Here is a 16,250-nt window from a genome sequence, read left to right on the forward strand (position 1 = left end):
TACTGGGAGCTGGGTATTCTAACTTTTCCGTGCTGTATCTGATAACATTTGTGGGAGGTTCTTTGTGGGGTTTGTGGGCTTTTTTGGGGGTGTTGGGCTTTTTTGGGGGTGGGAGAGGGGGGTGGGGCAGGGGACAGTTTGCAAGGCAGGAAACAGATCATAATATCCCAGCTTTAGGAAGACCATGTGGTAGACATTTAACTTATACCCTAATGAGTCATACAGACTGCAGTTAATCTGTTCTTTACCCACGATAAAGAACTGGCAGGATGCCACAGCTTCAGTCCTTCTCAATCAGATGTTTGCATCTGCTTCCAACAAAACATATGACAGAATGCCACAGTCACGAAATACACTGAATTTTCTTCTACTCCCAGAGTCAAAAGAGCTTCTTCAAATTGGTGTCACTTTCTTAGTCAAGACAGAAATTTATTTCTAAGTATAAATAAGTTAGAAATGTCACACTAGATTAGAACAAAAATGTTCCTCCCTCCCATCAGAAAGTGTTATATTCTAATTGTTATTCAAGATAATGCTTTTACATGGAAGCAGTCTTCTAGGAAAACTGCAATCTTATACTCAATTCCAGATATTTCAGAGATGAACTGAGAGAAGTTATTTCAAAAGGAAGAACAAACACTAAGCCTTCCCCAGAGACTGTTTGTTGCAAGTATTTTGTAATCCATACACTTTAGTCTGTTGACTAGTATATTTTTATTGACTTACTGAATGGGTATTGATAATTTCTTCAATGGAGATATATATGACAGGTTTGCTAAGAGTCACCATGTCAGAGTACTCGTCAATGTTGAATTTCTCCTCTGGTTCAGGAACATCACATGCTGCTTGAAAAAAATTCCTGACAGAAAATGAGAAAGACTTCAATAATTGCCCCCTATAAACTCACTTTAGTTAGCCTGTAAAAAAAAACCCACAGTAAAATCTTTGACAAACAATATATTTCTCTTATAAACTGCAATCTACACTTAGTGTTTGAAGGAAACTTCTGGAGGCAAAAAGTTTACACATTAAAACAAATGACAAAGTGTTCCATCTTTCCTGGACAGCTGGTAAAAGATTGTTTTAAAGGTAAATTATTTTGTCCTTATTCAAAGACTGATAACTTGGTAAATTTTAAACACTTAGAAGTCTGTATTTAATGTTCTAGAAGTTACAAAAGGATTTCCATAGAAAGACTCCACTTTTATGAAGGCATTTTGTAGTATGAAGTATGCTGAGAAGAAATTATTTCAAATAGCTGCACAAAATTACTACTCTGCCTACAAATGTTTAAACTGTTACTCAGAAACTGAGCTGCGCAAAATAACAGAAAATGTGGTGTTGGTATAAATGCAAGAATTTTGAGAGGAAAAAACCACAAAGTATGGTTGAAACATTACTTCGACATGACTAGCGTGTATTTGGAGAGCTGAGACCTGCTTCCCAAGATGACAATGGGGGTGTCTCCATGCTACCAACAGCTTCAGGGAGGTGCACAGACAACCAAGAAACAGCAAGGTCCTCCTGTCAGAGGACCACTTTGTTTTCCAAAATGAGAGGACCTAAATTGGAGCAGCTGGAAGAAACAGGATGTTAGATGATGCCTACAGGGATGCTGCAGGAGCCATCCTGCCTTCACTGTGTCAGCCCTGTGCTGTTGAGGAACATGCACGTTTCAGGCTCAGAGGACCTTTTAAGTTGGCATTAGGAAGGAAAAAAAAAAAAAAAAGAGGTCTGCAATAGCTCAGTTTGGAGAGGAAAAGCTGAGGAAGATGATCAACTTGTAGAAAAATCACAGTCATGTAGCATGAAATGGGTGCAGAAATCATTCATCAAATCCCACAATAATGGGACAAGGGGGTGTGTGGTGAAACTAGCAGGACAATATTAATTTCAAATAAACGAGAGGAAGCACTATTTTAACTGACAGGTAGAGAACTTCTGAATATTGCTAAAGGAGGAGGTTATGGAGGCAGATGATCTCAAAGGCTTAAGAAAGGTTTGCACAAATTCCTGCACAAGTTCATAAGTGCACAGTAAAAGATCTAGGCAGGGCTGGTAGCTTTTAGTGTAGCTAATATTGCAATTGCAGTTGCTGGGTGAATACAAAGGGAACAGGCAGCTGAAAGCAGCCACCATTGCTGTCTAAGGAGGGTTTATTTGACATACAGAGTGCAGTCACCCAGAGACTCAATTTTGTATATAGGAAAGGGATTCTTCCTTTTGTAGTGATCAAAGGGCCAACTAGAGTAGGTTCTTTTTCATTAACATTTGTTATTCTTGCTATAACACTTTCTACCCTATTGTTTCTTCATGTTTATGCCATGCCCTTAAATACTTCAATAAACAGAATGACTAAGTTTAAATATCTTTGTGTTCATGGCTGGTCTCTCAAGGAAATCCATTATATGAACAGTGCGTTTGCTTTCATAAAGGGCAGACACTAAGGATAGAAGTTCTGAAAGTGAGTTTGTCACAAGAGTCAATAACACTTCAAGCTAATAATAGCAACACCCAAAAAATGGGCAATAATCCCAAAGAACTTATGTCCCAGAGTGTAACAAAACATGCTATTTCCTGTGACTGTGCAAGATGAAAGAATAACATCTGCATGGAATCTTTCAAAGATGAAAGAATAAAAACAAAACCAACAACTTTTTCCTGACCAGTAAGTTTTCTCCCTCAAACAAAACATTCAGCTGTCCTCCCGACCCAAAAACACATTATTTCTGCTGGATAATGAATCACCCCACACTGTTCTCAGAATCAGTGTTTGCAGTAAGAAAGCCTTACTGCAGTCAAGCCAGCAGATGTGATCGGTTCTTAAATGCTCAAGCAGAAATACAAACTGTTACTCCTGCTTCAACTTTCACAGCAGTGAGAATTTCTCTATGGCAAATCACTCAACATTTTTAACTCTGAGCAGGGAATTCCTGTAAATGAGGAGTCCATCTGCCTTAGTCATCCTAGAGGCGAGATTTTACTGTGTAGGTGTTTGTGAAGGCTTTGCTTACCTGAACTTCTGGTACGTCTGTGAGAGGTAAGTGTTCATAGATGATAGATGTTCACTTTCTCCTTCAAAGAGTTTGTTAGAAGCAGCATGCTGAAGGACTTTTGCCACACAACCTAGGTTCCTCCTCTGGTCAGGGTGTATCTGGCCCCCAGCAGTCATATCAATTATATCAAAACCATCAGGAGCAACAATGGCAGGGTTCATGTAGCGATAGTACAGGAGGTTGCCGACAATCTAAAAGGAAAAATTAAGACATCTTCCGTGTGCATACAGTAATTACATTTTACAAAACATGATCATTTCTACTTCTGAATTAGACCATAGGAATCGGTGCTAGAAGAACCCTTAAGACATACATTCTATTTATGTGGCTAACTGAAAGAGCCTGTGGTCTTTTAAGATGTGCCTCTTGCAACACCTCTGTCCATCAGTTATGGACTTTTACAACCGCGTTTCAATTTGGTGCTGGCTTTAGGTCAGCTCAATGCGAGGCATTGAGTGAAACACAAAGACAAATACAACTCTTCTTTCTCTTAGATTTTGCAAGGTTCACTGCAGAGAATGAGCCTCTGGAGCTGCTACAGACATCTGCCAGCGTTTAATGCATTCATTGACAAGGGACCCATTGTTTCTCATGAGGACTGCATGCAGCACTAAAGGACTTGAGAACAGATTTTCCAAACTGCAATTTCTATAATGATGTTACAGTAACTTGTATTGTGTATCATTCCAGATCTCTGAAACAGGCAGGACTTATTTCTGCAATTTGCCTCAGCTTACGTGTAGCCACCTGCGGAACTCCCAACTTACACATTTAAAGGCCTTCAGTTAGGTGCCTTATGCTCCTTTTGCTACTTATTTTTTTTGGTAAATTGAGCAATGCCTTGATCTGTATTGCTGGAGTGATGGACAGAAGTACCCCATCAATGCTGCTTGCAAGGATTTCCAATGGATTGTTAACACACACAAAAGCAGAATTAATTTTTAAGCTGAGGAGTCTGAATTCCTCTAGGCACCAGGAGATAGAGAGAGAGATATATATAAACACTGAATAGTATCTTTTTGAAGAATAATAGGAAAGTCCTATTGAAATGAATAGCTTGTAATTTTAGAACCACTTCATTAAATGCTAATGAAAGCATTTTTATTGAAGTGCAAATAGGTCTAATTTGAGATAGTTGTCAGTCCCTCAGCTGGCTGTAAGGCTCATGGAGCAATGCCCCCAAGCCATCTGAAGAGGAGCCATGGCTGTGGTAGGTCAGCGATGGCCAGTGTTACTGGTACCACATGCTTATCACTCACACATTACTTTTCAGTCTGTACAAGTGTCTGTACAAATAAGTGTAATATAACAACCTACTAGCAATTTGTTCTTAGACCCCTTCCTCATTGTATTAAATTACAATATTAATGCATTTTTAATATGTTATTTTTAACATACTGTGGGGCAGAAATAAATGAAGACCACAGTGCTCTCCATGAAAGGATTGCTCATGGTAAGGACCGTAGTACAAAACCAAAACCCAAGATGATTCAGATAAAACTCCAACCTTTTAAGAAAAGTTACTATGCAAAACAGGTTAAGCACTGTCTTCTGTAAGAATTGCTGAGCACTCAGATTAAGATAGGTGGGTTGTGGCAACAGAGTCCTCTTCTCCTGCCCTTCCACCACCCCTTTGCAACCCAAGAAGTGCCAAATTCCTTCAGTAAATACTGGTGTTCTTAGTTCCTTAGAATGCTTAGCAGTATTAAAAATCCCCTTTGTCATTAAAAGAACAAGCTGCTGGCAGTTTTCCCTCAGAAGTCTACCTTTAATAGTTCATCTTCTGTTGCATCTGGGAATTTCTCATGGAGTGAGCTCTTCAGAACTTTGGCTATATACCTCATTCCGTAACTACATGTAGAGCAGATGAAAGGGAAAAATATTGGAAAGACATAGATGAAACATAAAACAATCATTCTAGTCAGTCAGGTTTTTGGCTTTTACCCCCAGCCACTTAAAACACAAAACAAGATAATGGCAAATACAAAAAGCTTCAAGTAGAGGGAGGTGTTCACAAAGCTGCTCAAGCAGAGTAGGAGAAGTGGAGAAACCACTCCCTCTGCTGGAGAAGTCTTTTGAGAGGCACTTCACACAAGCCATGCAATTTGAAAGGACCTCCATCGCTGAGTTTCAAGTGAAGCTTCACTGTGCACATGAACTGCAGCTTGGAGAGTCCTAACTCAGCACTTACGGCATCATATTGAGCGAAGAGAATATGGATGCGAGAACTTTGTCAGTTACTGCTCTCAGACTCTGAATCGATGATTCCAGTTTAGTGACCACTTCTGTGTGTGTTAACGCTTGCTCTGTGGTTACATCATATGGCAATTTGCTGCAAAGCAAACAGATATTAAACCAGGCTAAATGTATTTGAGGATAAAATACCTTTTTTTTTTTCTTCATAAGAGCCATCAGTGAACAGTAATACAGTTGAAGTTGGCTAAGTAACAAAAGTTTCAGATGCATTAGCTTCCTTTTTTTGGAGTGGGGTAGTTTGTTTAGATGCGGGTGCGCATGTCATCATGTACCTTCCCTTAATTACAAAAGGGGAATCCGAATTTAAGGCATGCATCTCCACATCCCAGTATAGCTCCTTAAAAGCCTGGAATACTGCTAACACGCTGTTATAAAACCTGGGAAAAAGGCTATAAATTCTTCCATGGCAAAGTCTACTACAATTGTAAAGAATAAGTAATTGAGTTTTGAAGTTCATGACCAAGAAAGTGATCCCTTTCTTATTCAGAACAGGTTAAAGTACCTGTTTTTCAAGCACATCTCCCCAAAAACTCTCATTGTGCTGCAGGAAGACGGGGAAGGGAGGCAGGGGCACAAGTGCCATTTGTCAGAGAAGGAAAAGGGGAACAGAACTGAGGGACTGGATCCCTCAAGTATTTAAATGGTACAATATGTCCAGCTTCCTCACTCACCTGGCCTCACCAGTCTGCATTTCCAGCTGGTTTACCCATGCCTTGTACACATCCACAGGACTAGTGTTGATTATGAGGGACTTGTCCTCCATGATCTCCTTCACCACTGGGGCCAGGAGCTGGCGCAGAGTGTTCTGTCCACGAGCACCTCGATTGAAGCTGACAACCATCTTAATGACGGTGGGGTTTCCAGTAACGATATCCTGTATCTGGTCTACCTTAGAGCTGTATCAAACACAGAAGAGTTCCCAGATCTGACTTATGTATACAGTTATCCATGTTTTCAAAACCCACACTTTTTAAATTATCCTATTTCTATTTTAAAACATGTTTATACAGTCTATTTCTTATGCTTTTGTATTAAACGAGATTATAGAAACTACTACCTGAATTCTATATGTGTTATAATATTGTCCCTGGAACATAGCATAGTTAGTGGCAGCTAATATATACCTGTTTCAGGCCCAAATACCTGTTCAGCAAATACCTGTTAAGGGTATATAATAAGATTTTATTGTTTCAGGATAAGCCACCATTTTCCACTTACAGAACACACATTTACATAGAGAAAGAAAAGACTTTCTCCACCCTTAAATACTCAAGCCCAAAAGCAAGAAACCCTAGTGTCTGTATTTTTCAAGTGATTTTTTCATACAAAAATGTTGTCCACCATAGAAAGATTTTTTTCTGAATTGGAAATAGCTTGAGTTAATGAATAAGTTACCCTGAAAACAAATTTATCTAGTAACAAAAATACATATACAATTTTACAGCAGTTTAAGATTAACCAGGAAATTCTTTTAGATATGAAGTACACACGAAACTGTCTGCAACACAAATTAGCTGAAGTCTTCTTGTGAGTGCACATACTTTATCTCCTCTTCTAGAGCTGTTTTGAAGAGTTTGAGAAGCAGATATTCTTCTCGTTGATTGGAGGCATAGTTATATAGAGTGAAGATGACCGTATCCATAAACTTGGTTGATTTGTTTTGTGGCATCTGGAAAATCAGCTTTGCCAGATACGTGGGATTAGTCTACAAAACAAACAAATGACTTAAATACTATCGTCCAGGACAAACTACCCCACTTGGGGGACAGTGTTCTCTACATTTCTGTTAACAGCAAAAGCATTTATGTTGATTCTCATTATGTCACTTTTCCAAACTGGTTTTACTTTTTCCCAAATCCTAATGCATAAGAAACACTGCATACTACACAATTAGATATCTGAGTAGCACCAGTAAGAATTTCATTTGTAGTTTCTGAACAGTACCTTTGTGCATCAGGCATATGTATGCAATGACAATTTACCAAATGACAATGGCTATTTACCAAGACGACATTGCATACTGCGTGTCCACTTCAGTATTAGAGGGCATCTGCCCTGGGAAGATCTAAAATTCTTCCAGAAAAACTTCAGAGAGATGAGATGAAAAGAGCACAAGAACGGATGTGTTATATGCTGTCAGCTGCACAGCAGACAACTTCCTTTCCATCACATATAACGCACAATAATTGTGACAGTAATTTACGTGGACTAAAAGATATATGGAGTAAAGCATTTCTCTTTTGCTTCAGTACAGACTGAAGTTATTCTCAAGAAAAAATCAGCTATATTTATTGCGTGGTTTAAAGGCAGCAAGGATTTTCTCAGTTACAGGAAACAGTAGAAGTTGATCATAGTATTTGCTGCAGTTTGCATACTACTATAGGAATCTTTTCATAATCACTACTACAATCACTAAAACAAAGCAAGCAATATAGTTTTTCTATAGAAATTTGCTGCCATGCTAATTTTTACATGAAGATTTACCTGTAAAAGGTAGAATAAATGTTGATAAGCCTCCAGTTTCTTTCTTCTCTCTTTACTTAAACTTTTGATACCCTGCTTGTCAACCATAACCATCTCTTCCAGCTGACTTTTGCTCTTTTTGTTAAGTTTCTTACTGTGCAGTACCACATCCTGGAGACAGATGATCAAAAGTCTAGGTTATATATTCATAAAAAACAAATTGGAAAAATTAACATCTTCCCAACCATGTTAAATGCAATATTCCTACAAGGGCCTTTATTAGCCACTTTGTATATTTTACTGCTCTAGTCACTACCAATCTTTTGAACATCTTTATCTTGGCACCAGTATGGCTCGCCAACAACCACCGTCTGGGAAATCTGATCTGATGTACAGACTCATTCATCATTTAGTTAACAATGAACAAGCTTTCATATATGATCAGAAGTCTACTGCAGTCTACCACAGAAAAGATGGTTAAAATCTGCCAAAGAATTACTATTGTCTACAAGTAGCAAAACAGAGACATTCAGTAGCAAACTGACATACCACTCAGGACAACGGAACAACCTCTACCACAAGGTATTTTGACCAGATTACTTAAGATACACAAAGAAAGAACTTAATTTACCAAGAGTATTTTAACTAATTGATGGTGACCAAGCTCTGGCACAGGTTGCTCAGAGAGGTTGTGGAGTCTCCACCTTTCGAGATATTCAAAAGCTGCCTGGATATGGTCCTGGGCAACCTGCTCAGGGTTGCCCTGCTTAAGCAGGGGGGCTGGCCCAGGTGACCCCCAGAAGTCCCTGCCAACCTCAGCTGTACTGTGATTGTGTAATCCTGAGCTCCTTCAACACATCAAAGTGTTCAGTGCATGCCACCAAGGGAGAATGAGCAGAGCCTGCTGACCTGAAGAGTGATTCTGTTTTTCACCAGCAGTCCAATCTTTATATCCATTAAGTTCAAGTCTTTCTCCAGCTGTTGATTGGATCGGATTTTTGTAACCACTTCTTCCCTTAACCTTGTTACTTCTAGCTCTTCTTGAAAGTCTAAGTCACTTTGGTCCAAGAGATAGGCAAATTTGCGCAGGACGGTCAAGGGTGGATTTTCAGCACCAACTGTAGTTGAAGTAAATATGCTTGTTAGTAGACGTACTACTGAACACCCCCAAAAACCCTCGTGAAACTGATCACTATGCAGAAAATTTTGAAACTGCAGAGAAGTTTATGTCAATTAGACCAATATTTTTTCATAATGTGTAAGTACAACTATCCTAAATAGTTTCGGCTGTAAAACAATTGGTTTACAGCCATTTGCATCTGCTTTTAAAGGAGAATCGGAGACTGAGAAATCCCAGGTGAAAGTTTTAAAAAAGTGACTGAACACAGCAACATACTTCTCCCCAGATAAGCAACATTCAATTGTTACCACTTACTTAGTGTTCTGTAGTCTTCCCTGGCTTTGTTTGCTCTGAGAAATGCTTGTATCTTCACAATTTCATCATTCTGGAAGGGACCAAGATTAGGCAAAAGGATCTAGTTATGACACCTTTGTGCTCAGGAACACACTGCAGAACCCGCACCCTCTTTCTTGAGGTTCCCAAAACTGCCTGTGCAGTCATATTACCCTATTTTCATGCTTCATGTTCAGAGCAGAGAAAAAGGACTTACGTGATCCTTGAAATATTGCAGCCGCTTCCTGTAAGCTCTCTTTGCTAGCCACATTTTGACCCATGACTGAATCTGAAAATATCATAAAATTAAATCAAACCTTAACAGACACTACAGAAACTGTTTCGTGTGCATGTGTTTTAAACTTGCTTCTGGCAGTCCTCTTCTGCAGGCATGCTGTTCTCACACGCTCAGGGCCACAGAGGACTGTACCACTGGGCTCCTACAGTCTGAAGACCAGATTAATGGGCTTTGACTGAAGTAGCAAGTTGAGTTGAGGGCTCTACCACCTGTGTGTAGCATTATCTTTAGAAATCATTTCTACCTTCAAGTCTCAGCTCTCAGTCATAAACCAGTTTCCTTCAGAGACAGGAGATCAATATCCCATCTGCAATCTACTCATGACGTAGTATGCCATTAGCATCTCAGAAAAGTGAGCACTTCAGGCAGATAGATTTGACAGCTTTTAATGAAATAACACACTGTCAGTTCAAATATTTTCTAATTTAATACTACGGAAAGGGAAGCATAAGGAAATCTCTATAATGAACCACTCAAGTTCAGCAAAGCCTGATAGAAGTCAAACTCAGAGCTTTCAAGAAGCAATTTATTTAAGCTGTCAATTAAACAATTTTCAACACCATGCAAATTTCTGGAGCCCAAGTCCCTCCAGTTTGTGTTCCTAGTCTCTTATTCCCAGGTGGTGGTGAACCAAGCCAAGGGATAAAGCATACTCAGACACAAAACACAGAGGGATCTTACCTTAACAATAGCAGCAACGTTGTCTTGAAGGACCTTTAATCTGTCAACATAACTTTTCCTTTGTTTGAATCCTTTCCAGAAAGCCTATTTTATAAAAGGCAGGAGACAGACCAGACTGATAAGAAACTAATATTTTTTAAAATCTGCATGTATGCACTAAAATCATTAACAGTGTTTATCTTTCAGAGAAAAAATTTTTACTGCGGTAAAAAGATAACTAAGGTGTAAGTAAGCTTGCCTCCTTATTTTTAAGGTGCCCTGATACATTTCATGTTAATTTTGGCCAATCTCAGCACAAACACTTTGTTGTCCAATGCCATTTCCTCCCCCAAAGCCATCCTTACCCTTATCACCAGTGGATCCACATCCTTTATCATCCCAGTCACTGGGAAGACTCTGCCAGCTCTTGCCCATTACATCCAAAAGCTGCCCTTCCTAGCCGGACCCCCGTTGTCCTTGGCGTAGCCTCCTTCCCAAGCCTCTGGTCTTCCAGAGTCGCTCAGGAACATCTTGTACAACAGATAACCTCCCATTCCCTCACTTGGCTCTCCCTTTACTAGCTCAGAAGCAAACTTCTGGCAAGGAACCCAATGACAGGGATAACACAGATACTCTCACTGCCTTTACCGTATTTTGCCTTTCATCTCTATCCAGCCAGTGACACCAGCCTTGTCCTCTACTTGCCGTCTTTTCATAAGTATTTTCTATTTTAATGCACATAGAAAACAGAGAACAACTTTACCTACATTTCTCCATAGTTTTGAACCTGTTCACAGACCCTGAATTCCCCAAAGAACTGAAGTACAGTACTTTACGGGGCTCAGACACAATGACAGAAAATGAAAAGCCAATCCCAATGACAACTGCTAGTGGTAATGGTATTTATCATCATGAATTGTTAAATTAAGTTACTATAGATTTTAAAAAAAACAGTTGTACATTTTTCTATCATTTTTTGGGTGGTGGTGGTTGATTGATTGTTTAAGATTGGAATAAATTGCTTCTAACAGGAGGTGGCTATTTCACCATTTAAAACCCGTGTGCATGCATTTGTCAGCGATCACACCCTCGGCAGAAAGTTTCCTATATACTGCTTTCAGAGTTCAGCAAACTGAAGACATCCAAGAAATACTGCCAGAGCCCGAGAACACCAGGGCAGCTGCCACACCCTACCCAGCTATGACTTCATGGTGCAGAGGGAAACCACTTCCAACTGGGGATAGTCTAGAAAGGAATGTTTCTCATAAGTCATGCTTTGCCAAGGAATTTTTGCTTCAATACTCAAATACCTTCTGATCTTGTACTTGCATAGTTAGGTGGACCATGCAAAACCTGAGCACCTCAGAATAAAGACAGGGCTATGTATTTCCAAGCTTCTTCCACTGAAATAACTTAGACTGCAGGTGGATATGATCCATTCTTTTAAAACTGGGTATTTGCTATTTAAATGCACAATTTCTCCAGTGAGGACAAGAACATATTTCAGGTGTAGAAGTTTGAACTGCTGCTAATGAAAACAGGGAGACAGACCTATTTGAGAATTTTGTCAGTGGTAGTAAATCAGCCACATCACCTGTCACACACAAAGTTGCCCAAACCATGTTACCTTCTTGTTCTAGAACAATACCTGTATTTTGACAGCAGATGGTTCCTGGTTTTGAAGGTATGCTTTTCTCTCCTGGTAATTTTTTCTGACTAAGAATCCCCTTGCTTGGGCTTGCAGTTGAACAATTAGATTTTCATTAGCAAGCCACAGCTGCTCTCGATTGTAATCTGCTGTAACTTGCCCAACAATGCTCTGTTAAGAGATCATAGAAAAAGTTCATTTAAAAGCAAAAAACCTCAAGCCAAAAACATCCTGGAGTTTGGTCTGTATTCTCTCCATCATCTGCACAGCTTACATTCATCCAAGCCCCTCTGATTTACCCTGAGATTTTATCAGTATGAAGGAAGAGCTACTTTGCTACCATTGAATTTTATTTCAAGGGTAGCTGAACTCCTTTCAAGCCTCAGTTATTCAGATAGATACGCTATTTTAAGAGAAGATTTGTTTTATACTTTAAGAGAGTTCTGCTTTCCTAATACTTACAAGGTTTTGATATCAGTCAGACGTCTAGAAATACTAACTGAATCAGGGAGATCTCTCTACAGAGAAGCAGAGTCAAGTATTGCTACTGTTAGAATTTCTGAAGGACCTACACTGTGGCTTGAGCTGTTTGTGCAGCAGAATAAACCTGTAACCTAGATGGGCTACATCAGAATAAAAAACAAATTGCACAGAAACTTGCATGATCTATTTTGCTCTAAGTTATGTTTCATGCTAATGCAAAACCTCTACAGTAAAGGAGTTAAAGTATCACACTCGTCCTATTAAACTTATAGATAGAAGAATGCTGTCAGGTAATTAGATTTAAACATAAAAAGGTGCTTCCACCTGCCCCCAAATACATCATGAAATTCCTTGTCATAGGCCAATGTGAAGTCCAAAAAATATAAAAGGACATGAAAGCAATCAATCAGACTTTCCTCCATTGGCGTCTACTGGCAGCCATTAAAAGGAATGCTGTAACTTCTATTTAGGAAGTCCCTGAATCATTGTCAGACATCAGACAGGAAGCTGTGCTATCACTTTCTGCTTAGACTTAAGTTGGTGCTATTGCCAGAAGCAGATACTGAACTAAAGTCATCTTCAGTCTCACCCAGCACAGCTTTTCCCCTTGATATTACCATGTCTTGCTATCTCTCTCTGTCAAACATGTATGCTGCATTTGCAATAAAAGCAAGTGTTCAGCCACCTACCTGGATTTCTTCACCAGTTAGCCATGAAGTTTTTGGTACAATTCCTTCAGGGGCAACGCAGGTACCTTCCTCAGTTTCCGCATTGTAATAGTAATCATACATGTTTTTCATTACAAGTTTAATCCATGGACTTTCATTAGAATCTAAAAGCAATACATAAAATTAGGTCACATTGTGCCCTGTTACTGATAAATTACACATCTCCGTAGCCATTTCCCATCTCTACATTTGCTACGAAGCCATTTTACATGCAAAGTCACTAAATTTCTTGGGCCAGTTTGTAGTAGGGACATTTTCAGAACACCCTGTTAGGTGGATCAGGATCATTGTTCTAGAATGAAACACTACGAGGTTAGTACAGACCCACTGCCAGCTTCTCCGAACACCAACGTGCCAAGTTAGTGCTTGCTTCTGAAACAGCGCGTGGTACATCTTCCATCATCACTCACATAAGTGGAACTGAATTTGCATTTATAAAATATGTTGTTCTTGTCTTCTGGCCAAACATTGGCCTTATTGACACTTAGCTTACACAGGACATTTCCTATATCCACTTCATTGTCTTGTTTAGTGCTTTTGTAAACAAGGCTGTATCCTGACAGGCAGGAAAAGCCTCATTTCCTCATGGACAAAAGGCCACAAGGTAAAGCAGATAAGGTCAATTGTGCAAAATGCCCTCTCAAAACTCATGTTGCAGGATGAAACATGCCCATCTACTGTAAAAGTGTACTACACTGATGGTAACTTTTTTAAAAAAAAATCTTGGCTGCATTAGCTATGGCCAGCTTGCAGCTCTAACGTGACAAAACTTCCCATCATCTTGCTATGGGCAGATTGTAGCCCCAGCTTTTGCTGATACCTGCTGCTCTGGCAGCACGCAGGGACTATACATGGGCCATGGACACTCTGGTAGAGCCTGGATTGGTCTTTGACAGTAACGCATAAGGCTGAAGCGTGCAGCCTAACCCTTCCCTGCATCAGCTAACAGAAAAAAAAAATATCAGAGTAATATGGTTTTCTGAGAGGATGGACTAGTCTATTGACAGTCAGAGTAGGTGCCCTAAATTCACTCAGAGGCTAATTTGAGACTCTAGAAAGTCTTAGCTAGACTCTGGAAATAGCTAGACCTGTTTCTCAGCATGGACTGTGGTCTGGATGATATGTGCAACAGTTCAGCATCACGTAAAAAACACTTGGGCAAGTATAATGTTTCTAAAAAGATTTAAAACCAGCAACTGTCTTCCTTAGTTTACAGTGATTTTACGTAAGCCTTCTGTGCTAGTTTTGTAGTTGCCTCAGTGATACAGACATGTGGAACTATCCTTTTCAGGAAGGTTTTTACCTTCTCTAGTTTTCAGGTTCTTGGCTTCAGAGAGGTTCCTGAAGTAGGTTTCAGCACACTCAGGAATGACTCGTAATCCAAACTTGGACTGCAGTATCATCAGGATTGGCTGTGAATCACCCTTCTCCAAGCTCTTGTTAATCACTGATGTTCCAACAGCCACTAGGGTAAAATAATAACATAGAAAATTAAGTGGTTTATACTCTATGTACCCACGACTCTAGCCTCCAGCAACTTTGACAATGGACTTCTAAGGCTGGCACACACAGACAGCGTGGCATACACAGCAATGCAGTGTTTCACCCGTTTGCAGCCTCCTTCATGCTTGTAAGGACAAGTATTTCAGAGAACAGCAAGCTTGTTAGACAGAAAGCGCGTACTCTGCCCAGGCTGGGATAAAACCACAGCACAACCGAGAGCGGTCTGAGGGCATAGCTGCTCCCCCATCAAGTGACACACCAGATGACACCTGGGCAGGGGTTGAGGATGGGAGGTACTGCCCCCTTGCCCCCGCAACAGACAGGCCATCATCTGCTGATCACTTGGGAGACTTCTAGAGATGCATGAAGTCATTAGGTTACAAGCTGTAAACCTTAACATTCACTTTTACTGTACAAAATGGAAATAAAACCTGATTGCCTTGAGCAAAGTCTTGCAACACTAACAGCATCCTAGTTGGGATCCTGAAGTGACCCTTTCTTGTCCTCACCCCCTGGGAGCTTGTTTAAAGCTGATGCAGCAAATTCATGCCCTTGAGTTTGCAGAGATGCAGCTTTTGCTTCCAGGGCACATAAAATGCTCTGAGAGGTGATGCTGTGAAGCGTGTTCAAACTTTGAGGTTATGTGACATTACCCATACTCTGATTGAGGACTTCCTATGCATTCTGTGCTTTGTGCAGGTCCCATCATCACGGAAGGAGCTGATACCAACACACTTGACAGCATTCAAAGTGCTGATACCAACACACGCCGCTTCAAAGTGCCTTACACACTAGAGGCATATGCTGCTTTAGAAACTGCTGCTCTGGTCTTTAATGGTGTTCCTTCACATCTAAATTCAAGATCCATGCACAGAGGAACAAGTGAATAGACATATGGCTAGAACATATACATTATATACTGGCTTAAGTGAACCTGGCTACCTTTGCATCCCACAGCTGTGCTTCGCGCTGCAACACCAAACACTTTTCCTTGCATTGTGTATGTCCAGATCAATACGGAAAGGTCCCTCCCCACACTCGGTGCTCTGCCTGCACAGAGCTGACCCAGAAAGTGCTCAGTATCAGCAGCCTACATACAGGAGGCACTGCATGAGACTGAGCTAGCAGGAGGGCGTTTCGGCAAGAGAAACAGTTTTTCTTTGTGGTTGGTTTGACTAAGGTGGAATGGATAGCTTTGGCTAGACAGCAACAGATCAAACTCCAAATATATTGGCAGCCAGCTGAGAAATGAAGTGAATGCACACCACACCACCATCGTCTGGATTTCTACCAATAGCATCCTGCTAGTTTTCTGTGCTTTGAAACGGATCCCTGCCAAGCACAAACATGCTCCCCATGAGACTGAGGATGACTTTGTACCACAGCTGTGATATTGTGATGCCCAGGCATCCAGCCTCAGCAGCGAGGAAGCAGGAAAAAACCGTGAAGCCACACATTACCTGCTGCCTGGCTTTTTCTCATCTTTTAATTAATTATGCCTTTATTTTTGAAGTAAAATGAAGGAAAAATATTTAGTAGGGAAAAAACCCAATTCAACAGAAATTAGTCCTTTCTACTGGAGTGCTAGCAATTAATACTGTGGCTGTTGCTCTAAAGAAGGGCCATGTGAACCCTGTAAAATTATAAGCTCAGAGCTTAGGCATCCCCAGCTGCAGGAGAACTGTGGGCTCCAGTCTGCTTC

The 16,250-nt window shown here is 40.3% G+C and overlaps 1 protein-coding gene across 9 annotated transcripts in view; it reads right to left on the bottom strand.

The window, feature by feature from the left end:
- IQGAP2 (IQ motif containing GTPase activating protein 2) overlaps window positions 1-16,250 on the bottom strand; it is a 127,059-nt gene that overhangs the window by 12,540 nt on the left and 98,269 nt on the right. For all 9 annotated transcript variants that reach the window (XM_054811089.1, XM_054811094.1, XM_054811088.1 and 6 more), the window contains 14 exons: window positions 14,349-14,510; window positions 13,007-13,149; window positions 11,835-12,005; window positions 10,208-10,291; window positions 9,446-9,517; window positions 9,211-9,280; window positions 8,685-8,893; window positions 7,797-7,946; window positions 6,854-7,017; window positions 5,984-6,208; window positions 5,248-5,388; window positions 4,823-4,907; window positions 3,015-3,247; window positions 727-859 (listed from right to left, as the gene is read on the bottom strand). In XM_054811089.1, coding sequence (XP_054667064.1) covers window positions 727-859; window positions 3,015-3,247; window positions 4,823-4,907; window positions 5,248-5,388; window positions 5,984-6,208; window positions 6,854-7,017; window positions 7,797-7,946; window positions 8,685-8,893; window positions 9,211-9,280; window positions 9,446-9,517; window positions 10,208-10,291; window positions 11,835-12,005; window positions 13,007-13,149; window positions 14,349-14,510 — 2,042 coding nt within the window. The remainder of the gene's footprint in view (window positions 1-726; window positions 860-3,014; window positions 3,248-4,822; window positions 4,908-5,247; window positions 5,389-5,983; window positions 6,209-6,853; window positions 7,018-7,796; window positions 7,947-8,684; window positions 8,894-9,210; window positions 9,281-9,445; window positions 9,518-10,207; window positions 10,292-11,834; window positions 12,006-13,006; window positions 13,150-14,348; window positions 14,511-16,250) is intronic.

Source organism: Grus americana, chromosome Z, assembly GCF_028858705.1.
Source record: "Grus americana isolate bGruAme1 chromosome Z, bGruAme1.mat, whole genome shotgun sequence".
NCBI lineage: Eukaryota > Metazoa > Chordata > Aves > Gruiformes > Gruidae > Grus > Grus americana.